The sequence below is a fragment of the Betta splendens genome, chromosome 9 (genome assembly GCF_900634795.4).
Source record: "Betta splendens chromosome 9, fBetSpl5.4, whole genome shotgun sequence".
NCBI classification, from domain to species: Eukaryota; Metazoa; Chordata; class Actinopteri; order Anabantiformes; family Osphronemidae; genus Betta; species Betta splendens.
The window spans coordinates 15810225-15834721 of record NC_040889.2 but is presented as its reverse complement, the minus strand read 5'-3'; the positions used below and the strand labels follow the sequence as shown (position 1 = coordinate 15834721).

Below are 24497 nucleotides of genomic sequence, written 5' to 3'. Positions count from 1 at the left end.
ATACGACATAACACTTGACACCAAGAAGCTGTTAACAGGACATTTATTTAAAAAGAAGGGGAATAAAGAGGGCACAAAACAAATTCAGAAGTCATTTACATTTGACGTCAAACAATGTTAAACAGCAACAGTTATTCACAACCATTTACACAACCTGTACAAATATCGTCTGCTGCAAATATGCATTTAAAATTCAAAATAACTTAAATAGCTTTCTATGTAAAAGTGCAAATCCTTTTGCGCAAGATGTCTGTGTAAGTCCATGGTGACAGTAACGGTGCTTTGAGTTCACTGGCCGCTGGGCGTCAACTTGTATGGCATCACTAGCACATTTTCAGACCACCCAGCTTTACTGTTTGAAGCACAGTCATAATTAATGCTTTTAATATATAGCATCAACAACTCCAGTAATTATGATGCCTTAAACTGCATTTTGTCTACTGAGCTCATACTCTCACATACAGCTCAGCGTCATTACAACCATTCAAGTTCAGGGGTTGTAGTGTTTTGTGGGTTATGGTTCACAATCCCAGAAATGCAACACAGCAAAAAATACATTGTCACCTGTTTGGTAGCGTTTTAGGTTACTATTAAAATCACAGTTACCAGAGGCTAGTCTGTACAGGATGAGTCCAAATACAGTAGGGCAGTAGTAGTCCACAGATTTCAGGCTTTGACAGCAAGGCTGTGTTCGTGTGTAATTATGTGTAGAGCTGAGGGGTCAGCGATACTCCACTGTTACAAGGCATAAGTCAACAAAGAGTGGCAAAACTGTTAATGCTGATACTTCAAATCTCTACAAGCATCCCCCTGATTGGTGAGGAGGGCGAGAAATAACTAACCCACGCACACTACTGGGCGTTACATGCTTCATTAACATGCAGCCGATGCAAGAAACAAAAAGTGTATTCACAACGTGTACGAGAGTATTATACAGCATACTTGCTCATGAAGCACAGGTCACCATGGGTTCTACTGGACAGGAGACGGGAAATGTGTTTTGTAAATAAAACATTTTCAGGCATTTGCAATACAAAGGACGAAAGAAAACTAGCATAGAGTCCTTGTGTTTCTGTGTAACATGTAACTACGACTTCTGCTCTGCTCCTGCAGCAGACTGCGCTGCACTCTCCGGTTTAAGGATCTGGTAGGTAATGAGGTACTCTGGGTAGGCCTGAAAGAAAACAAAAACACAACACCAAGTTAACCAACATTACGCACCAGAGGTTTGAAGGGAGTTGCCTGGGTGCCTCTGTGTACCTGCTCTCCTCTGTAGATGACATACTCGGCGTAGGCCAGCCCGTTAACACTGGGCCGTCCAATCACAGAATGGTGTCCTGGTGGGGCGTGGGCCATCTTCATGGCACTGAACTGAAGGAAGGACTTACCGAGTGTCACTCGGCAGAACAGCATTGACCTGAAATGAAATGCCAAGCACAATATTGCATTAGAACAAGTACCAATAAATCCTCAGCGCGCACGCACGCACACACACGTTTTCAATAAAACAGTTTAAAAAGTACAGTTACCTGTGGCACAAGTAACAGGATCGATCTTTGTGCGTCGGGCAGCCTGTGCCTCCACCGATGCCGTAGACGTACTGATTGCTCTTTGAAGAGTTCTCTGCAAAGTAGATTCCTGCTCCAAACATCCCACCTATGTAAGCATGCCGCTCATCAAACCCTTTGTGGATGATGGCGTTGATGAAAGGAGAACCTGTGGAAGAAAAAAAAATGACATAGTATATGTTTCACGAAAACATGATGGCAGTACACAAAGACACAAACAGCTGGTCTGACAGTGGGTGTGGCTACCGTGAAACAACATCCGCTCGTTGTGATGGTTGTGGTTCTCATCTGCGATCTCCTTCTGTCGATGGGTGTAACGTTCCCTCAGCTTCTTGTTTACTACTTTCTGAATCTGAAGAAAAATATGACATGACAAGATTTTGGGTGCCGTGTTTAAATTGGGCCAAGAGTTAAGCTTTAACTCAAATGAAGAACCAGTACAGACAGACTCCTAGTGCAAACCTTGATTATGTTGTATCTGCTGAACACTCCACCAGCATTGCCCCCATCTCTGTGTTCTCTGATGGTGCTCTGCATCTGAAGAACACAGAAGAGAGTTTTAAAAATGTTATTTATTCCTATTTCTTGTGGAATAGTTTGTATAAGGATAACATGTTCATAGACATCCTCTCACCTCCTCTTCCACAGACTGGTACTCTTTGTCATCTGGTGCAAGATCTATCAAGATGGTGCCCTGGTTTGCACAGTGGAATGTCAGGTAAGGGTTGGCACCTGAAAAAAATAAAAGTTAGAAACCCAGTTTAAAATTTATTTCCCCATTGGCAGTTCAATAAATTTGCAGGAAGCCTCCTCACCTTGCTGCCCCCCCAGCAGTCTCTCAACACCTTTGATAAGCTTATGTCTGTGGCCATATGCGTTAATGCCAATTTCCTTCAGCTCCTCGTGCCCCATATCAGCTAGCACGTCCAGGGTAATCTGGAAAATATGAAGCGGCATCAGGTTTAGTTTACACCAACTAGTACAACTATTCTGTTTGCAACTAAAAACTGCATTGAGAAAAAAAAAACATCCAGAGAGAATGACAACCATGAAATATTTGAGGTTGCTGACCTGTTCCCTCTCAAATATTTCCCTTAGGTGCTCAAGGCCCAGGCTCTTGAGGAACTGGCTTATGTTCATGTCCAACATTGCCACTTTAAAAGAAATAGGAACAAACATCAATCACATTTTGGTTTTTATTTCTCCCCTCGTCATTAAGTATATAACTGGCATTCAACATGACACAACAAACAAACTTACTTTCTCCTTCCTTCCGCTCGGAGCCTGTGGCTCCATCTGCAACTCCAGAGGCTCCGGCAGCCGCAGCCAGCTCAGTGAGCGGCCCGGCCAGATTGTCTATGCTGCTGGCAGCCGAGAGACATGATGGTGTAGAGGCAGGGGAAATGACTGAGGCGCTGACAACTGTGGCCTGGGGTTTGAAGCAGCTGGGCAGTGCATCTGGTGGCATGGCGTCCATTAGCAGGGCTCTGATATCGTCAGCCTGCATGGACGGCAAAGAAATACTAGTTGAAGGCAGCATGTTACATTAGTTTCCTTGATATGTCCTCTATTCAATTCTGGGCCATCATTAAACAAGAGTTAAATGCTCATTTGAGTTTGTCATAAGCTGTTACCGTGGCTAAGTCTAAAGCAGTCTGCCCTTCTTGGTTCTTCATGGTGGGATCAGCACCGTGAGCCAGCAGCAGTGCGCAGAGCTGAGTACGGCCCTTCTGAGCCGCCTCATGGAGCGGTGTGAAAGCCCACTTATCTGTGGCATTCACACAGGTATTGTACTTGATCAGCAGGGCGGCAATGTCCACATGCTGCGAGGAAGAGAGGCATGAGCATGTGTAAGAATGCACTTGGTAAATAAGAATGCTGAATTCCTCAGCTGAATTTCATATTGATTCATATGTAAGCACTGATGTGTTTGTTATGTTGAGGAGACTGACCCCATAAGAAGCAGCATTATGAAGAGGGATAAGGCCTCCTTTGTCCTGGGCATTGACATCAGCACCATGCTCCAGCAAATACTCCGCTACCTCAAGGTTGTTGTAACCAGCTGTGAAGAAACAGGAAGCATAAAAATGTGATGCTTCATCAAATGCCATGAGAATATGAAAAACCTTTTTAAATTTTGTAAATAAAAAAAAAACAAAAAACGCACAAATCTGTCAAACCAGTTGATTACCTGCGAGGTGGAGTGGTGTTGAGTTGCGTCCCTGTGTGTCTCTGCAGTTGATGTTTTCTGGGGAGCAGAGTTTCTGGACTCGCGCCAGGCAGCCCTTCTTGGCAGCATCCAAGAGAGCAGCATCACCCCTCAGCAAGTCCTGGATGTCAGTGTCTCCATCCTTTACCATATCCAGCGGCATGTTGCCGTCACGGTTCTTCTTGGATGGGTCAGCTCCATGCTGGGGGTGGGGGGGACAATGAATAAGTTTCTCATGGCACAAACTAATGCAAGTTTGTGCTTAGGACAGAACAAAATATCCTGTTCTTACTTTGAGTAGCAGCTTGCAAATTTCATATTTGCCCTTGGCCGCAGCCTCATGAAGTGGGGTGAACTTCCACAGGTCGGCCACATTGACCGAAGCGCCGTGTCTAACCAGCAGCTCAGCCACTTCATAATGACCATAGGAGCATGCATTGTGGAGGGGAACCAGACCACTGGAGGAGGTAGAACCAGAGGGAAGACTCATCACACCATAGACGAGTTGATTTGCAACCACTTACAACATTGTATTCATGCAAACATATAAAGAAAATTAAACAATGCATATAAAATTAAATTGACAAAGACATTATTTGAAGCATTAAAAAAAACACTCACCCTTTGTCTTTGGCATGGACATCAGCTCCATGATGTAGCAGGTATTCGACAACAGCCACTCTGTTGTAACCTGCTGCAAAGTGGAGCGGAGTGGAGTGGCGGCCCTCCAAGTCCCGGCAGTTTACATTCTGGGGGGTGCAGAGTTGCTGCCATGGGAGATATAATGACCGTCAACTCAAATGTTCAAAAGATCAAACACCACAAAAATGTAGTAATAATAAAATAAAATTGAATAAAACAAAACAAAAAACTTACTTGCACAGTGTCCAGATCGCCCGCCTTGGCTGCTTCCAGAAATCTGTAGTCCACATCAGAATTACGTGTGGGAATATTTTCTGGAAAATATATAATAAAAAGAACAGTTTGTGTTAAGGTGATGTACAGACAGACAATATAAAAAGCAGTCATATGTCAAATTATGAAACCTTTTCATTGAACCAGAAAAACAGCAGCACAGGCAGCATCATTACCGTTGAGAATCTGTTGTACAGCTTCGTTGCCCATCTGAGCAGCAGTGAAACCTTGTAGAGACACGATGGAGGGGTCGGCACCAAAGCTCAGCAGCAGCTTGCAGGTCTGGATATGACCGGCCAGTGCAGCCCTGTGGAGAGCTGTCTGACCTAGTGTGTCTGCAGCATTTACCTGCAGTCAGAGGTGGTCAGGATTTAGCAACACAAGCTTGAACCGCTGCCATATTATGTTTTCTAGTTAAACCACCCAGCCAACAACAAGCAAAAGCCAACAAAACACATAATAAACAACAAACCTTTGCTCCATGCTTCTGCAGCACCTCAAGGACATCATTGTGAGCTCTCTCGGCTGCAACATGCAATGGGGTCATAAAGCTAGAAAACAGAATATAAACAGGGAGTTATTACTGCTTAGCGTGCCACACAAAGATTTTTGTCCAAGCCGATCATGTGGTTAAACATACAGCTTACTTCATTTGTTAATCTTGGGACTTACTCTTTGTTCTTGTCATTGATGTTGGCTCCTTTACGCAGCAACAGCTCAGTCACCTGTTTCCTCTTGGGGTGAGGGGAAGCAACAGCACAGTGCTGAAACAGACATGGGGGTTTGCATAAGACACTTGTAGTGATAAATGACTTGAAGAAATGATTGAAAATGAAATGGTTATGTTATCATCATTATTCACAAAAACAACTGCAACTACTATTCTAGTCGAGACTTAGTTCTGACCAGAGCTGTCTCATTGGTCTGAGGATGTTTGAAGCTGATGATCTCAAGGGCCAGTGTCTTCTTCACTTTGGCCATGTCCGCCTCACGAGCTGCCTGCAGTAGCGAGTGGCCTTTGAACTCATCTATATGAAAGATACAGAAAAGAAATGCAAAGTGATGCGTGTGATCACTGTGTGGATTTATTTTGTTGGCCTCCACTGAGAACTTACAGGTGAGTCGTTCTTTAAGCTCTGGGGTGGGGGCCATGTCCACAGCACTCTTGCTGTGACAGTTCAGCAAAGTTGGGTCGGCACCGTGACTCAGCAGCAGGGAACAAACCTCCACCCTGTTTTTCGACGCCGCCTCATGGAGAGGAGTGAATTGCCACAGGTCCATGGCGTTGACACAGGCGCCATGCTGCAAAGAGAACGAACCGTGATGTCTCGTGTCAAACAAGGTGGGTTACAACTCATTACATTACAACCCAGTGAAGAGCTACTTTACAATTAAAGTACTCAACCCAGATTGAGAATGGAACCTTTTTGCAGGGCTTACTTTAAGCAGAAGCTCAGTGACCTCAAAGTGACCATAGGAGCAGGCATTGTGAAGAGGAACCAGACCACTGAGGTGATGAAACACACAGGTTATTAAAAGAAAAATAGCATATTTACATATTTAGCTCTACAAATGTCAAGGATGTCTCACCCTTTGTCTTTAGCGTGAACATCAGCACCGTGCTGGAGAAGCAGCTGAACAATACGGACGCGGTTGTAACCTGCTGCCAGGTGGAGGGGGGTGGACTGTAAGAGACAACAGCTCAGTCAGAAGGCAAGTAGATCACAAGGGGGTTTACTGTGTGCTGTCTTCGATGGCCACAGGAGCAAGCGGCTGATTAGGGCTGCAAGAAAGGTGCTACGGCAGGCTAGGCTTGGTGAGATGCAGATGAGTGGTGGATGTGATGATGCCAGGTCAGTAAAGGTTGTGGACAAACCCAGGCAGTCAGTGGTTGTTGATTTTTTACGTTTGCCCTAAGTAAGTGTCTTCAAACACCTTCAAACTCAATACTCATCTACCTACAACTTCCAAAACGACAGGATTGCAAATAAAGTATTCTTAAGCATTCAAGACTTGCAAGATTTTGAGTTAGAGTAAATGAATGTGTAGTGAATACTGTTGAGATAAAATAAACATGCTTCATTTAAGTAACTGGTGTTTCAGCAAAGTAAGAAAGACATTAATCATGCAAATCTCAAGTGTTTGATCAAACCCAACTGTAATGGGATGCAAAAAAGAGATCAGGCTGGGTGTTTGAGAAAGCATGTCTGCAAGCCATTAGAAGATCGAATCAACTCGCTTTGATTCAGCCGAAAACAAAACTGTCTAAACCAGAAGATGGGCAAACCTGGTCCTCAGCCGTTTTCCAGGTTCCTTTACCCAATCCACTGCTGATTAACTGGATCAGGTATCCCTGGTGAATCATACGCTGGAAAACCTCATCTCAATAGGGTGTGGGAGTGGTAGAAGGTAATTGAGAAGTATCTTACAGCTTCTGATCCACTCAACACAATCCAGGAAACCAGCAGCAGTGGGCCTCTGGGACCAGGATCACCCTCCCCTGATCTAAGCAAAGCTGCTAATCTAATGTTGGTTGTCTATTAAAAGTCGAGTTGAAGTGAAGCTTACAGAAAACAGAAGCAACAGTGCTTATTTCACGGTAAATGCTCTTGCTCTGGCAGCCAACTGTTAGACCTCAAGCCACAGTGAAACAATCATATGGACTAAATAGTCAAGTCATGAAGTCATCATTCCGTGTGGGGAGACACAAGCAATCAAAAGTCATTACCGTGGAGGGTGGCATGGCACTAGAATTAAAAGTCCATTCATTACAGCAAACCAACAGATCCAACAAAGAATAGGAAGTAGACACAAACTTCACAAACATGTATTCAGGCTTCAGCTTGACACAATGCTGAGAGACAGGCCTTCAGGCATGCATGAGTGGTCATCATTGAAAAAAGAAATTAAGTGATGAATAAATTAAAGCCAAATCAGATACCGACTGAAGAGCAGGTGATTAGAGGTCGGAGGTGTGTGGGTGAGTGCAGAGAGGAGAGATGTTGAAGAAAGCAGGCAGTGGACATTTGAGCTCCTTTTCCAAATCCAAAGAGATGAGTCGCACCATGACACCAACCCAACGCACGCACTCAGTCACATGAATCGTGTACGCACAAACACACGCACAGAGGAGCATAAGGGTAGGATACATAAGTGACCCGTACACCTAGGTCCATGATGTGCAATTAACAAGTGACAGCCAGCGTATTGGTCAAATAAAAACGATGGATTAAAAAGGAATAAAAAAACAAACAAATAAAAAAGATCACAACAGTGCATCAATCAAGTGGCCGTTATCAAGGTCAACTTACCAGCATTTTCTGGGATGTTGACTGATCGACAAATGTTGCCAGAGTCACACAGAAAACAAAATAAAACAAAAATTACATAATGACAGTATTTTTTTTCACAGCAATTTGTTTGTCCCTTTTTATTTAAACACAAAAGCTAATAATATAATTACTGTGTGAGCAGTAGAACACGGTTTGGTATGGTTGGCCAAAGAGGGTAAAGAGCTGAGGGGTAAGTGTGACTTGTCCTCCTCAGTTTTGCTGCAGCTTTGTCAAAAGGTAAGAACACCAGTTTATATGAGGTAAAATTTAAACATAGAGCGGAGTACCGTACACCTTAACTGCTGCTGAGGAAAATGAGATTAATGTGAAAGAAATGCACGCATACCCAAACAGTTGGTTGGTAATACTGATGATGGGTTTTTTTGTTAGTTTTTACTTTTTGAATGTGAAAATGGAAAAAAAGTAGATAATCCATCCAGACTAGTTGCCCGTAACAAGAGATGTTCCAATAACATGGTCTAAGTTCGGAGGAGACACTACAAAAACAACTGCAGAATAAAAGATAGGCTGTCATAACTTCTGAACTGAGTGAAAGCTTGTATATGCAAATAGATTGGGATTATAAATAGCCTCACTGCAGCATCTGGCAAGAAACAGATATTATAGGGAGGAAGAAACAATGAATCCAAAAGGGAACCAATCTCAAAGATGTTTAGTATGATTAATAAAAACATGGCTCTAAAAGTAAAGACATAGTCAGTTTACTTAGCACCAGAACAGCAGGGATTGGGAATAATTAGCTAAACTAACTGTAACTACAAAAAAATAAATGTAAAAAAAACTGACCACACACACACACACACACACACACACACACACACACACACACACACACACACACACACACACACACACACACACACACACACACACACACACACACACACACACACACACACCTTAACATTTCCTAAAGATGAGACGTTTTGATAGAATAGATCTTTTTTTTTTAGTGTGATGAGAGTTCACCTAGATGAAAACCTGTAACAGTGACACCATCCCATGAACACACTGACCCCTAATGAGGCTGTGGGGTTTTTGCCTTTGCTCACACACTCTTGGGATCCCCCAAAATAACATTTCTATCAAAACCATTCACAGATATCCCTCTGGTGTGACATATTGTGGTACCAGTGGCACATTTACCTTGCGTCCATCGCTGGCGTGGCAATTGACATTTAATGGAGTCAGAAGCGCCATGAGCTTTTCTTCATTTCCACTCCTGTAATTACAGGGTTGAGAAAACTGATGTCATCAACCATCCACCAAACACTGTGCACCACAATCCATATGCTGTTCTACGGGCTTTTTACAGTTACTGATCATATCTGTTAGAAAGCATAGTCATCAGTATAATTAAAAAACAAACACTTAGAAACCTGTCACAGCCACAGACGCGGTTAAGAGTGCGATTTCTTACAGTTAAGGCATCTTTAGACCCGATGAGCAGTAAACAAAAAGCCCACAGAAAGTCTGAGTATTAGCAAGTCATACAGACACTCACCTTGCTGCTTCCAGTAATTCGTCCTTCTTGTATTCACCTGGGTGAAAATAAATTCAAATAAGAACTAGACATGTTAAATACTTTGCATAGATGATAACATGTGACGTAACTTAATACATCACCTATTTGTACCCATCAATATTTAGTAAATGGATGCACTATACACTTTAGTTCAGGCCTCAAACTTATGTTCAGATATCGCTTACATAGACTTGTTAAATGTCTATGCTGCAAATGACAAAGATGAGCCAAAAAGAGGGACTGACCAGTTAGAACAGCCTTGGCTGAAGGGTCAGCCAGGTCCAGGGCAGATTTGCCGTCAGTGTTGCGGATGTTTGGATCAGCTCCGTGTTGCAGCAACACTGGGTGACAGGAGGTGAAGAGGAGAAAGCACTTTTAGAATCCGACACAGACGCGTCAACTGCACTGTGCTCGAGCGTAGCGGCCAGGGACCCCCACCGATGCACACGTCGATCTTGCCCTTGATGGCTGCCTCGTGCAGCGGAGTGTAGTTCCAGTTATCTCTGGCGTTGGGGTCCGCGCCCTGGCACAGCAGGAGGCTCACGACCTCAGCATGACCGAAGGAGCAGGCGTTGTGCAGCGGGATGAGTCCCCCGTCGTCCCGGGCGTGAACGTTGGCTCCCGTCTGCAAGAGGTGCTCCACCACATCTTTCCTGCCAAAACCTGAGACAGCGTTGAAAGTACTCTTCATTATCGCTTTTACTTATAGGATACGAGTCTGCGATGGACTGCGCAAGTATTACTATCCGATACTGCTTAATGGAGAAATGCATGTAAAACCCTGGGTCTTTCCGTACGTTATGATAAAACACTTACTGCAGCATCGGTAACGCTCTGATTTACAAGGCAGCCGTAACAGCGCAGTGTATTTGAGGCTCTGGGGATTTTTTAGCTAACGCTAGCTAAATATAAGCGCTAAACCGCTTGGTAACACTATACCAAAGCTAAATTAATCGTCGTTTGCGCGAACCGTGATATTATGCAGAGGTTAAGCTCGAGATTTGCATTTCTGGCAAAACCGCAGCGCGTCACGTTAGCTCGTTATGTCTGGTTTGCTATTAGACGCAATAACTTCATTTTCATCAAAAGAGACCACTGGCCGAAAGTCCGGCGGCCCGTAAACACGTCCACCACGGCGCAGAAGCACGGCTAGCTAGCGGCGGACGCTAACTCGGCTGACGGCTCAAAACATGACGCTACATCAAGGGCTGAGCTCGTCGTTACCCGCAGCGAAGTGCAGGGGGGTCGATTTGCGACCGGCCATGTCCTTCGCGTTCACGTTCACCGAGTCGACAAGTCGCTTGACTCTGGAGACGTCCCCGTTGCGACAGGCCTCGAACAGCTCCCTGAACGCCCCGCCGATGCCGCTGCTGCCGTCGGTGGGACTGCTGGCCGCGGAGCCGGGGCTCGAGACGCCGCTGCTGTTGCCGCCGCCGCCGGAGGTTGTCGTGGTGGAGCTCGCGCTGCTCGCCAACACCGGGGCTGGCGGGTCCGGGGAGGCCAGGGCCGTGTCGACGCCGCCGCTGCATTCCCTGTCCCCCTCCGGCGGCCCGGCGGCCGAGGTCAGCAGCGCCATCGGCGGTGAGGCCGGAGGCGCGCCCGAAATGGAGCCGTTTCGTGGCGGCGACTGTAAGCTGGTTTGCTGTTGTTGCTGCTGCGACGAGCGACGAGACACCGCCATTACAGCAGCTCTCAGGCAACAATAAAAGCGGGTCCTCCTTTCCGGTGAAAGTGCTCGCGCTTCCTGTCAGCTGTTTATTTTCAGCAGAAGCTGCAGAGCTTCTAGTTTAATCTGCCGAGACGTTGTCTAATTTATGAGCTACGGTTTGTCATTTTCTGACAGTTTTTTTTCCTGACTGCAGTTCATCTACTTTTATAGCAAATATAAAACAGCTAAATAGTGTAAGACTAATAACTGCATCAGAACTAGCGCCGATCAGCCAGATAGTGGCAGTAGAATTTAACATAACCCCTAAAACAATGAAAGGTTTACACAAATCCAGTGTACGTCTTCCTCAAAAGAAAAAAAACATCACCAAGAAATCATTTCCTTGTTTACATTGCAAAAAATAGCTCCGCACAGGAAGCGGGCACCTGAGGCCAAATTTATCAGGAGTCAATGTGGCAGAATCATTACAATCCTCCAGACAATGACCAGCTCCTGGAACTAATGACACAAAACAGATGTCATTCAATGCAAATCAGTGTCTGGAATATGGATTTAAAAAATAATTTGTATTTAAAATTTTATTCGTGCTTTGTGTACACTGTGTGCATGTACACGTGTTTTTGAGGGATGCAGGAGATGAGGTTGGATGACAGCAACCATCAGTCCCTGAAAATGTATGGTTGTTTTTTTGAGCTCATTTTGTGGTTTGACTAAGTATATCTAGTTCTGGAATGGCTCTGACCCTGAATAGCCACAGCTCTGGTTCCTTATCCCCATCTTTGCAATTACAGCTACTGCTTGATTAAACACATCTGATTCAAGTAATCAGCAGTTGGTAGTAATGGAGGGGGGCAGACTGTGGCGTTTTTTTCGCTTCTGAAACAGACCAGCAGTCTCCCTGTAATAATCTAATGGAAGATGCTTACATCTCCCTTCTACAGTGATGAATGTAGTTATGTCAATGATTTTATTTGGCAAAGCTACCATTAATAATGTGATGTAATATCCAGTCTAGTTATTGAAACTAACAAGGTAATGGGTTTTTATAATTGCCATTATTGTACATAATTATTTTAGTGACTTTTCAAAATGATTGCATGTTTCCAATGCCAAATATACTCAATGTGGTTCTGTTGAGTCAGAACATTACTGTACCATGCTCACTGCATGAAGGCGATTGGTACTTAAACTGTGCCAATTCTAAAACCATTCGGCTGCTCCAGTGGTGATCTGAGTAAATAACTAAAAGGGGGGTGGAGACTTTTATTACTGCAAATAATTATTGATTACAATTGCATGCTGTAAATTAAATCCACAATGCTTATAACCAATAGCGTTGACTACAGATTCAAGTTGATAAAAAGGCATCTGCGTGAAACTCAAAATCACAAAGTACTGTAGAGCTCAAAAGTGACAATAGTTATGGTAAATGACAAACCCTACTTCAGTTTAAACCTGAAAATTCAGGACAATAGTGTTTATTTGAACTGTAACTACTGTTCTAAGACTAACACTTACAAACCAGACTAATACACTGGCATTATTTACCAGTTTACATTCCAAGGATAAAGAACTTCACTGACGAGTGGGTAGGATATAAAACAAACATGGTTTTCTCAAAACTCAAAGAAAAAAGAGCTTGTCAGAAAGCTGGATAGCTGGTTCTGAGTGGAGGCTCTGGCCAGAGAGGAAAGCCAGTTTGTGAGCATACTTGCATGGTGCTGGAACACGAATAGTGCCTGGCCAGTTCCAATATAAATGGCACATCTTGAAGGTTAACCTGTTGTGGGACCAACACAATAATATTATGAGCTTTAGTACTGGGAAGAACAACAAAACCTTTAAAAAAATTATTTCAAGACATCATGCAGTGATTTCGATTGCCTAAATAGAATTAGTTAACACTACTGTGAAGCAGTAATAAAAGCAATGTATTGGCAGTACCTTTGCAAATGGTCTGGTGTGAGGTTTGTTGTGTTGTACAATGAGATGTAGTGTGTAGGAAGTCCACAGCCCTGGACAATATGGTGTGCCATCAGAAAAAAGTCCACCCTGAATGACAGCCAAAAGGGTTAACATACCCAGAAGTACAAGGGAAATGTTTGGTAGGAGCTCTAGAGGTCAACTGATGTGTCAATGATTTATGACAACTGACCACTTATTCTGAGTAAGGGTGTGATCCACCACAGTTCCAGGTGGAGGGGTGCCAAAGTTGTTTGAAGTACAGGAGTAGAGGGTGGTGTTGATGCGCTTTTGAACCACAATGAATACCAGCTTTGGCTCATAGTTAGGGAAGGTCTCAAAGCACTTGATCAGCTGTGGGATTTCGTACTCTTCCACCATCTTTAGCTGGCCCTCAGACACACCATCGCGATATACCACTATCTTTTCTGGCAAGCTGTGATTTACCTGGAAAAGAAGCCTTTGTTAAACAAAAATTTAGGGCTGCAACAATGAATAATCGATGGCGTAAATTGATCGATAATGATTTGCCGTTATCGAGCCGTTGGGCGGCTTATTTGACAGTGCAGCATCACGGCAAAATAACGCAGCCGCTGCCGAAATGCCGGAGAAAAGAAACCAAGCGGCAGCAGGAGAAAGGCTGATCCCTAATTTCTTCATATGAGCATTACATTTTAAACAAAGACAACGTTAACCTGCAAGTCATACAAAGTTCAGCGTGTGGTTTGTAAATACTACAGCGACACAGGAGAACGAAAGAATGAAACACAGGTGTCCCGGATGTAGCAGGGGTAACAAACGCTGTTTATCCATCATGTGAAGACTTTTCATTAAGTGCTGCTGTGTTAAAAGTTACTTTGTTACTTAATCTGTTCTGTGGTGAGTGTCAGCTGGCTGCGTATCATATCATTCGCTACATAGAGATGAACAGTGCAACTTAAACGGTGCAGACACTAAATATAACAGCAGCATTAAAATATGACGACATGGTTTTTAGTGGTTGTCACCGTTGCCTCAGAGCAAGAAGGAGCCCGCGAGTCCCTGTGGAGTTTACATGTTCTTTGTGAGTTTTCTCCAACAGTCAGGTTGACTGGAACTGCTGCAGATCTTTACACTGGAACAAAACTCTATGCTTACTTTGTTTATTTATATTTTGTATATGGAAGTTTTATTATTCAAACTCTGGATTTTGTGTTTTGTTTGAGATTCAGACAGTCAAAACCAAAATTTAGTTTAAAAAAACGTGACAAGGGATTTTTAATGAGCAAAAAACCAAATAAAAAAACAAACAAACAGATGAATCATTTCTCAAAATAATCGTTAGTTGCAGTAACACTTAAATTTATACCCTATTTCTATATTGTGGGCATTTAGAGAGTTATGTTTGTTGGCAGTATTTACCTCAAAGTATTTCTGCAGCGCAGCCAGTAAGCAAACTCTGAAGCCATCAATAATTTCCTCGGAAGGTGTCTGAAAAGTGACTCTAGAGTACCACTGGGTCAGTGAACTGCAAAATAAAGTTTCTGTTAAAACTTGACATCCATCTATGTTGAAAAAGAACAAAATTAAAACATATTACAACAATACTCAAAATGGTTTACCTATTCACACTGGCCACAAAGCCCATGACTGACTGTCGTGACTTGCTAGTGTCATGGTGGACATCTACTCCAACAACCATCAAGTGTTTCTATTCAAGTGGAGGATAATTATTTTTCCAGTGGTTCCAGGAATGCAATAAAGTCAACAAGTCAAATTTTCTAAACATCACAAAAGGGTGTGTAATTGGGTAGTACTGTGGTATTAATGTTTACATAGGGTAGGATGCACTGGTTCAAGAAGTTTCAAATAAAAAGGGAGGTTGTCTGTGCTTTTAGGATGCAATAGTCACCAGGGGGATGTTGACACTCCACAGCTCTCCTCCTAACTTGCTGTTCATCTGTAGGAGTATCTTTGTGCTATACTCCTCAACTTCTGTTGCTGGGAAATTGTCCGGATATTGATAACCTACATACAATAAAAGAACAAGCCTTTTCTATTTTCATCTTTTTCAGAGCCATATACATTCACAACACAATATGCATGCTAACCACAAACCTGAGATGGGATAGGGTTTCTAACACAGCACAGCTTTTTGATAGCATTGTAGAGATCCTCTTTGTTGCCGACAATGATGCAAACAACAAGCTGCATATGGGGCTGCGAAGGGATAGATAAAGAATAGCTCAGACGTCAGTCTTCTTCACACATGTACTGGGATTCTGAACATTTTAGGGTAATAAAAGGGGTGAGACATTTCCCACATCACACAGACCCGATGCAGCAAGCAACCTACTATCAAGTCTGATGACTGAAGCAGATGATGTTATGATTCGCAACAATGAGTAAATGTTAATGAGATTTATTATATTTGGTAGGAGATTGGGGCATGTGGGAACACAAACACACATGTTGTTACATTTTCTCTGATAAATGTAGATGCACCAAAATCAAACAGATAAAGCGACAACACAGACACACACTCTTCAGGATCCTAGCGCATCTGTGAAAGGTTTTAGGGATACTATCGAACGCAACACTAATTAAGAGCAATGTTGAAATTCAGCCCACTTATGAAGTAAAACAAAAAATCTTTTCGAAAGCTTTCAAAAACTAGATCTCTCTAGAGACAGGCCACCATAATTACTGGCCCGTGTGATTGTTGAGTGCGGTGTGATTTTTGCTTTCAAAAGCAAAACAATTAACTAAATAGCATAGCATAATCAGGCTCTTTGCCCAACCAAAATGACAAATTAACAAGGATAAAGGCAAAGACAGGCTGCTTCTACAGTACATTTCTATAAAGCCATGTGTGAACTATTCTGCCATACCTCACTAGTAAGCTGAGTGTGAATGCTCTTGATGTAATTCTCAGTATGATCATCTCTCAGCTCTACACAAATAGGTCGCTTCAGCCGCATCCCAGTAGGCACAGCCACCTTATTGAGGGTGGAGACTAGCTCTTCAGCTTGTTCAGCACAGCGGCGAGGGTAGAAGATGGCCCAGGTGTGTAAGGGAATCTAGGAGTAAGATGGATCAGTTGCTAAAGAAATACAATGCATGCAGATGCACAAGTGTTGTAAAAATTGTAAATGCAGAGAGCAACTGTGTATGCCCTCACATGTATACAGTTATGACATACAGCAAATGTAAACATGTAAAGTAACAAATTTCTTTAAAACTCACAGAGCTGATGGAAGCATCCCTGACAACCTCTTTGGACCAGCTTACATCAGCACTGGTGAAAAAAGATGAAGTCTGCAGACAAATGGTTTCATGGGGAAGAGTTCTTCCTTTTAACTGTAACAGAGAAAACAAAAAAAAAAAAAATAGTGTGTAATGACCAGAAGGACAGAAAAAATCCACAACAGCAGCCAAAGAGCCAAACAGCACAATCTGGACAGGTCGCCAGTCCGTCACAGGACCACAGAGACACTCTTGCACCTATGGAGACGCCGGTGAAACCTAAGCAGATGTGGAGAACACTAAACCTCAGAAAGGCACCTGGGCACCCTGCTGTGAGATATTTAGTGTCAACCACTAAAAACTAATATTTATGGCTAAGATTTAGATTTAGCCATTCAGGTTATGAGTAGCAAAACAGATTGAGTGTGACTGTCCCTACATTAGCAAAATATTTTACACAATCACACATTAAACGCTGCCATTTCCACATTTTCCACCACAACATATACAGTTTTGCCTTCATCCATGACACTGGTGCATTTTCTTTTCATGTCCTTGTACATCACTGTGGTACTTCCATAACACACAAGCTCAGCTCCACATTACTTGCAGGTGCATTTAATACAAATTGCTCCCATGCCCTGTTGACTTGGAATGCACACTTTTTTCCTTCTGCTGGTTGATCCCCCTAAAAGGCTGCATTATGCTACATAACGCTTCCCTGTAATATGAGCAGTCCATCGAATTTATATTCGCAATCATTGACAACAAATTTTAGTATTGATGCTAACCGCTTACATAAACTCTACACTTGCAGCCAGTTCTGGAGGCATAACCAAGTTACACTAGATATTTGACCTTATAGTAAACAAAGCTTTGAGGGGGGGGGGGGGGGGTGTGGATAGAGAACAGAGCTTCAGGGCAACCATGAGAATGAGCCATGAAGGGTATGGAAGCTTGGTGTAAAAATATACTGTTTTGTTAAGGTTCAAAAAGTCGGCACTAATTTGAAACCATTTTCCAAGATTATTTTGCTTAGCTGCCATGTTGTACCCAAGCCTCTACCCAAGTGAATGGACTGTTGTTGACAGCTAGGTTAAATGGAAAACTTTGGGGCATAGGTTCAGGACAACTGTTAGAGGGGGAAAGTCTGAGTTGATGACTGGGGAGTTTGTTAGTGCATCAAAACATGGTGTTTCTTAGTTTGAACTATTTTAAAACTGGTTCTCAAAACAAACAGAAAATGTAAGCTGCACACAGCTCCATCCTAGTGTGTGTCTACATAAACACCAGAGACGCAACACTGAAGGGTGGTTTTGCATACCTTTACCAACTCTGTGCCAATCTCCAGTCCCCATCTACTGAGCGCCTTCAGACTCTCAGGGCTGGCACAGATGTTCTTCAGGAGCTGTTTAATTAAGAAGGTGTGCTGCTCACTGCTCAAGTTGATGTGCATGGTCAGGTCCTACAATATATTGGGGAAATTATTTACACATTCATAAAATCCATTTTGCTAGCCATTTAGTGACTGGCAGACCAAGCTGAACCCATATTTACCTTCATAGCTCTGAAGTCCTTTCTCATTTTTTCAGGGATCCCTGTCATGAAAGAAAGCTCTGGCACCAGTAGAATCTCTCCAGTATTCATTTGCTGCAATAAATGATTATTAGAAAATTGACTAGATACTGATCATTATTCCACTCTTTGCTGGACCCATTGCCTTTATTCATTTAATTGTTCAAATAAGCGTTACTGATGGCACCTAGAGCAGAACAACACAAACAACAAAATGCTAAACACTCTGTGCTAAACATTCAGTAATTGTTAAGGTATTGTTTTAGGCTTGGCACGGTTTCACAATCCAGCAGGTTGCAAGATTTATTGAAGCCACAAGATGGCATCCCGATGCAGAAATTCAATTCACGTCCAACTGACACCTGATTGCTATATTACACGTCTGATAAGAGGTATACCTTCCCTCCTGGCTTGGATCTCTCCTTTGGTCGATGCAGTAGCAGTGGTTGGTCCATCTCTTTGATTGCAATCCCATAGTTTTTACTGTTCAAATATGATCAGTGCAAAATGTGGACAATAAGTATCAGAATAAAAACTCTAAAACGCTAAATAACACCCTATACAAACACATGCTGCACTGTCTTAGCTCTGATCCGCACTCAGGAACAGAGCAGTCTCACCTGTAGTAGTCCACAAAGGTGGTTTTTGTCCCATCCATCAAAGTGAATGTGTCATTTGGTGACTTGCTCCACTCAATTCCATCAATGCGATAGGTGCGGTTATTGTAGCGTGTAATGATGATGCTGCCAATCAGCTCTTTGGTACATTCGTCTTGAAAGTTTTCTTTGCTCTGTTGATACAGTACGTTCCTGACAGAACAGAGGGCAAAAGCCAGTGTTCCCCTTTTAACCAGTTTGAGCAGGGAAATTCATCCTTTAGCTATAATGAAACTAACTGTCCTAGACTTGCAACTCATGTCTTATTCATACACATTACTAGAGGAAATAGTAGGAGCTACACAAGTTCAGAAAACAGCATCATGATTAATAATATGAAATTGTGATTTCAAGCATTAAAAAAAATGTAGTACTGGTGACAAGGTAGAGCTTCAGGAAATGTGTAACGTGGTACATTATAATGTACTTTGGCATAAGAAAGTCAACAGCCGATTTGCACTGTGCCATAGTGAACTCACATGACATTTAGCACAGAGTCATTTCGCAAAACCTTGTGACGAACATCCACACACAGGTGGAGGCCTCCATCTGTGCACTTGACAGTGGTTGAATAACCTGGCCACACTTGAAGCCTATTGCAGACAAACAGAATAATTAATAGGTTAGGGTTATCATGATTTTAGATGTTGCATGTCCTCTTGTTTGATTAAGTAGAATTTAACACCAACCTGTGTTTTCCAAGAATTACTGCATTTTCTGGGTCGTAATGGTTACGGCCCACCAGCTTTAATCCAATATTTTTCATCACCCTTGAAAAAAGAAGAACACAGCACAATGAGCAACTAATCACATTCCCTTTGATTGCTTAATTAAAAAGGGGGGTTATAAATACAAAGAGAAGTGCTGCATTTTCTAGAGCAGTCTGATTGTGTGAGATACGTTTCCAAAACACCTTATTTTAGAGGTATTTGCTATAAAATATACAGCATAAGGTGCTTGAATGCGCACACACACACATAAATAAATAAATATCACAATAAATACCTCCGAAGGACTACATTATAGAAGGGAATGCAAAGATCAGAGCTGGGTGGTAAGACCCTTGTCATTTGGATCTTGATCTTTACATCCTCATTGTCAGTCCGTCTCACACTCTGCACAATAACCACCTGCATGTCACCAATAGAAGAAGCAAAGAAAAAAGGTTTACCTCTGTGACAACCCTGGCAGTTACCATTCATTCAGCTCACTTTAACTTAGGTTAGTTTTAAAGAACTTTACTTTAAATTTTAAAGCTTTTTGTCTAATTTAACCCTCTTTTTTGTTTTTTGGATTCAAATAACCAGTTATAACACTTGGTGATAGGCTCAAGCATGTGTTCTGGCCATTAGTGCCACAGAGTAGGTGAGTATGACATAAAAATGACCTGTAGGTGATGATCAGCTTACAATTATAGCTCACCAGACTGTGACACATTTTTCTTTGCCAAAATCTACAGCATATGAATGAACACACCCAAAATATATTTAAATAAAGGAATTCAAAGCAGGTAAAATTTGCCTAAGACTCCCCAACAATCAACACACGTCGGTTCCGTAGCCATGTTACCACAAACTGTGATACTTACATCATCCAACTTAACAGGCAGGTACAGTATAGAACCATCAAAAGCCACTACTTCTCCTGTGGTCGAACGGTGATCCTTCATCATGCCAAAACGCATCGCCATTGATTCAACATTTGGACTAAAACATTAGAAAATCACAAGACACAAACTCACTGACTCAGCGGCTCCTTTGATAGAACATTGTGTGAGACTGAATAGAGCTGCTTCGGTGGTGTTTAAATGTTCACTATAAAACAGCTAAAAATATAAAATGAGGGGAAATGTCTAAAATGTTGTCAGTTACACAGTTGAATTTTAGTATATTTACCTGAATGTGACATGGTACTGATAAACGGCTTCATTCTTGCAGAATACTGGGACGTAGTTTGAGCAAATATATATAGGTTCTCCCTTTGTTCCAGTCTTATTAGGTGGTTTACTGAGCAGATGGCACAAAGAAAATCATAATTCAAGCACAATAAGCATGTCAACAGAGGAATTATGTTTTTATAAAGCTACCAGCAGATCTACACATAATGTAAGCTATAATATCTATTCTGTAACTTCACATTGCATACTAATAAGACGGTCATGCCATATTGCTTCTAATTTGTATGAACAGCAAAAGCTGTAACTATCCTTTTCCTTTTTAGTTCACATGAACTAAACAGTTTAAACTCAGTGAATGGGAACCCCATGATATGACACAGGCATGAAGGAATACAATATACTTATATTATTATTATTGATGAAAAGTGACAATGGGCCCAAATCAAACTGATTCCACTCACCAAACTGTCTCCATTTTTTCTAATGCAACCTGCTCCAGGACATCTTGAACAATGGGTCTTGTTGGAATGGATTCTTCATATTGTTTACATTTCACACAACAACAATCAAAAATGAATGAATGCAATCGTCAAATGTCATATAAGTCTAAAAGTCCATCCTACCTGTTTCAGAAAGCTTTGCCTGTGGTTCAGGGGGTAGCGACAAAGATGGAAGCAAAGCACGTCCGCTTCCTACTCCAAGTTGTGGCATCGCTGCTCTTCCAATCCCTAGCATTACCTGAGGGGACAAGCTTTGTCCATGGAAACTGTATTAGATCGAATTCCACAAGTCCCAGGTTTGACTATCAGATTTTCCAAAATGTACAATAGTGTTGAATCGGTGGCAAGTCCAAAACAACAAGGTTACTTCTAAGTTTACTTTCTGTTTTGATAAATATTTGGACACGCTACAGATCTCCCTGAGACAGATAATAATTATTAATTTTTCATTGTAAATGTGTGGCCAATAGCAAATGAAAACAATATTGTAGTCTGGTCATGAACACAAGTTTAAATTGCCTTTCTAAATTAAACTATGAACTGCATGAGCATGCACTCATGAAATGACTAATAAAACAAACAAATCTTGTCGCTTCACTGCCTCCTACCTGCTTCCTCTGCCCATCACTCCTTCAGGTTGACTAAGGCGCTCTGGGCTGCTCTTAACATCTAATGGGGCAGCAGGCAACTTTGATTCTCCTATTTTTCTTGTTGCTCCTCCCCCTGCAACAAAATGTGACAACACAATTCTTGAGTATCTTCAGCACATATACAATGGACTATTTAAACCCGCTTCAGCAGGGTCAATCCACTAACATTTACAAATGACTTCAGGGGTCACTGAGTATTTATAAAAAGCAGGCACATACCCAATGTCTAAAAGTATGTTATATTGCTTTTTAAGGGCAAATTTAAAAAAAAAAAAACTATGATTATATTTTTTTTACACACCTACTGGTACTGTTCCTCTTCCCCATGAGGAAGGCTCAACTCCCATTCCTCTGAACATTGACACCAGTGCTGATCCTTGGCTATGGGTGGGCATATCAACCTGTAAAGAGAAATAGCTAATGTCTAAACGGAAATCAATAACACTTAAAGTAACAGACTGTTTTCTGGTTCCAACCTCTCCTGTCCTCCTCTCTTGCATGAAGCCTTGCATCATAGACTCACACGGAGGTATCTGTCCATGCTGTGGCTCCGTACCAGGCAATATTGCACCTCTTGCCAAACCTACTGTAGATTCAGGTGCTTGGAGGAGCAGCCCCCTGGAACGGCCAATACGTCCATCATCAGGCTGCACCGGCAGCCCTCTAGCTCGTCCAAGAGTTATCCCTCGTCCGTGCAGGGTATCACCAGGAAAGGTGAAAGCTCTGCCTCTTCCTGTCTCAGGTCCTTCTGTAGCGACCACAAGGCTTCTGCTGCGTCCCAGGGCCAGCCCTTCAGGCTGAATGCCCGTCCTCCTGCTAGGGTCAGGAGGCTGCTCAGGTTCCATTCCTCCAGTCTTCTTCTGGTGTCACAAACATGTGGAGATCAACCAAAAGCATAAAGGTTAACAGTGAAGACTAAAGTGTCACATCGAGGCCCCAGGATGCACGTGAGGACGTAGAATAAGGCCACGTGGCAAAGCTGACTAGACGGGATGTAGGCGCCACTTATGTCCTTGTAGGTATTTACACTGAAGGTGACAATAAGTCTAAAAATTATTTTTTATAGAGTTCACCATATTTACCAACCCGTAGATGCTAAACGTACGCATCGACAGAAAGTAAACAAAACGTGCGCCTAACCCTACTCTTTTTTAGCATGCTAGCTATAATTCAGTTAGCTAATGGCACCGGAAATCACGAGCAGCTGGTCGACTGAAGCAGGTGCAGAGGAAAATACTCGAGTCCTCACTGATAACCGCTAGGTAGATATCAAATTATTTTCCTAAAACACATTTTCAATCTTTCTGCGAACAAGCGAGATTCAAGTATTTGGCCTCAGACCCGTCGCTCTCGTGCGCAGCCGTTGAATATGTCGTCGTCCTCTTCTTTCGTGAACTTCAAATTAGGTAAAATGCGCACTGAAACTTACGCCAACGGACCAAATTCCCTCCCACGCGCTCATTGGATAATCAATACATTCTGCTGCAAGGCATTGGTTTACTGAACCTGTCACTCGTGTGCGGTTCACTTACAGGATACTTAGAGAGCGCCGTTTGTCGCCCTCTAGTGTGCTGCCCGTGGACTACAGGTTCAGCAGCACCCTGTTGTTCAAAAAACATATTAACTGGTGAGTTAAACTTGTTATGCTTGTGTGTGTGTGTGTGTGTGTGTGTGTGTGTGTGTGTGTGTGTGTGTGTGTGTGTGTGTGTGTGTGTGTGTGTGTGTGAGACTGCACCCAAAATAAAATCACTGTGGAAAAAATGAATGTTCATCTGAGTGCAGTAATAACTATGTTTAGCAGGCTCACCCATACGGTGCCATTTAACTTTAATGTTCTGATTTCATCTAGTTATTCATAGGTTACAGAAGTAACGTCATAATATCATCTCACATTGGGCTATTTATGTCCTTAATCTGATTAATATTTACAGAAGAAGGCTTTTCTTATACATGAGGGTTATGATCCTGGCCTACACGGAGTGAATCATGAGCAGTTTTCATATGTAAAATACCCCAAACAAAGGACAAATAAAACCTACAAATACTTATTGTGTTAGACTAAAGTACACATGGGATCAGGTTGGTCTATGCTGTGTGTAGGCTGCTGTTTCAGATTTTGGCATCGGGAGGATTTAGTAATAGACGTAAATTATGTGAATCATGTAAATGTTTATTTTGGAGCAAAACTAAACTGATAATTATGAAGAAAAGACGCTGATTGCTGAGTGCCCACTGTGGTGAGATGAGCATAGATTTCTTTCTCTTTGTTACATGAACATATTAAAAAAAATCTAATAAGAATTTCGCTGCAGGTGGCCTAATGTTCTTCGAAGCTCAAATGCCTGCATAGATTTGGTTTTCAGGTCACTGGTCAGGCATATTGGCAATTAGTCTTATACACCTTTGAAGTAATGACTAAAAAGCTCCTTGGAGTATTGAGACGATGACTTTATGGTCACACCTGGTCTTATAATAAGCTAATCACTGATCCAGAAAGTAGCTTTTTCTGCTATAATAAGTGAATTTCTTCGGAGCATTTCACTGCCAGGTAAACTTTTCACCAATCAACTTTGGGAACTTGAGGAAAAGCCTTACTGATGCTAAATGACTTTACCTTTAAAGGATGCGTTGCCATGTGGTGACACGTGCAAGTAACAAAGAGCAGCCTTGCAGAATGTAAAATCTGTTGCTAAACTTTTTTCTAATGCACTTATTTTTCTCCTCTGCTGATTGTTGAAAGCTGACTGAATGGAGGTAGGCCTGTTTGTGACCTTGCAGCTGAATATGTCTGAG

At 42.3% G+C, this 24497-nt stretch overlaps 2 protein-coding genes across 3 annotated transcripts; both read right to left on the bottom strand.

Annotated features, from left to right (window-relative positions):
- Nucleotides 1-26: 26 nt before the first annotated feature.
- On the bottom strand, nucleotides 27-11308 carry LOC114861784 (poly [ADP-ribose] polymerase tankyrase-1). Of its 2 annotated transcripts, XM_029161376.2 has the most exons (28): nucleotides 10795-11308; nucleotides 10009-10233; nucleotides 9816-9911; nucleotides 9550-9586; nucleotides 9192-9267; nucleotides 8004-8024; nucleotides 6283-6377; nucleotides 6133-6199; nucleotides 5808-5994; nucleotides 5599-5720; nucleotides 5365-5456; nucleotides 5165-5243; nucleotides 4869-5040; nucleotides 4654-4733; nucleotides 4399-4544; nucleotides 4070-4235; nucleotides 3760-3979; nucleotides 3521-3630; nucleotides 3203-3391; nucleotides 2829-3069; nucleotides 2640-2722; nucleotides 2384-2504; nucleotides 2203-2300; nucleotides 2031-2105; nucleotides 1815-1920; nucleotides 1530-1716; nucleotides 1261-1417; nucleotides 27-1174 (listed from the first exon to the last, which is right to left on the bottom strand). In XM_029161376.2, the coding sequence occupies exons 1-28, from the start codon at nucleotides 11249-11251 to the stop codon at nucleotides 1088-1090; spliced, it is 3792 nt and encodes a 1263-aa protein (XP_029017209.1). In that variant the 5' UTR covers nucleotides 11252-11308; the 3' UTR covers nucleotides 27-1087. The 2 variants fall into 2 exon arrangements, with proteins under 2 accessions (XP_029017209.1, XP_029017210.1); XM_029161377.2 differs by lacking the exon at nucleotides 8004-8024.
- Nucleotides 11309-12488: 1180 nt separating this feature from the next.
- Nucleotides 12489-23256, bottom strand: piwil2 (piwi-like RNA-mediated gene silencing 2). The gene is given in 25 exon segments (XM_055511645.1): nucleotides 12489-13019; nucleotides 13184-13291; nucleotides 13395-13648; nucleotides 14603-14708; nucleotides 14803-14891; nucleotides 15093-15157; nucleotides 15160-15208; nucleotides 15299-15400; nucleotides 16072-16260; nucleotides 16427-16540; nucleotides 17751-17891; nucleotides 17984-18076; nucleotides 18400-18484; nucleotides 18622-18810; nucleotides 19137-19250; nucleotides 19347-19427; nucleotides 19663-19787; nucleotides 20246-20363; nucleotides 20553-20663; nucleotides 21016-21088; nucleotides 21178-21305; nucleotides 21663-21777; nucleotides 22006-22105; nucleotides 22181-22564; nucleotides 23134-23256. Coding segments are annotated over 25 exon segments (3123 nt in total). The 5' UTR covers nucleotides 23167-23256; the 3' UTR covers nucleotides 12489-12862.
- Nucleotides 23257-24497: the final 1241 nt, after the last annotated feature.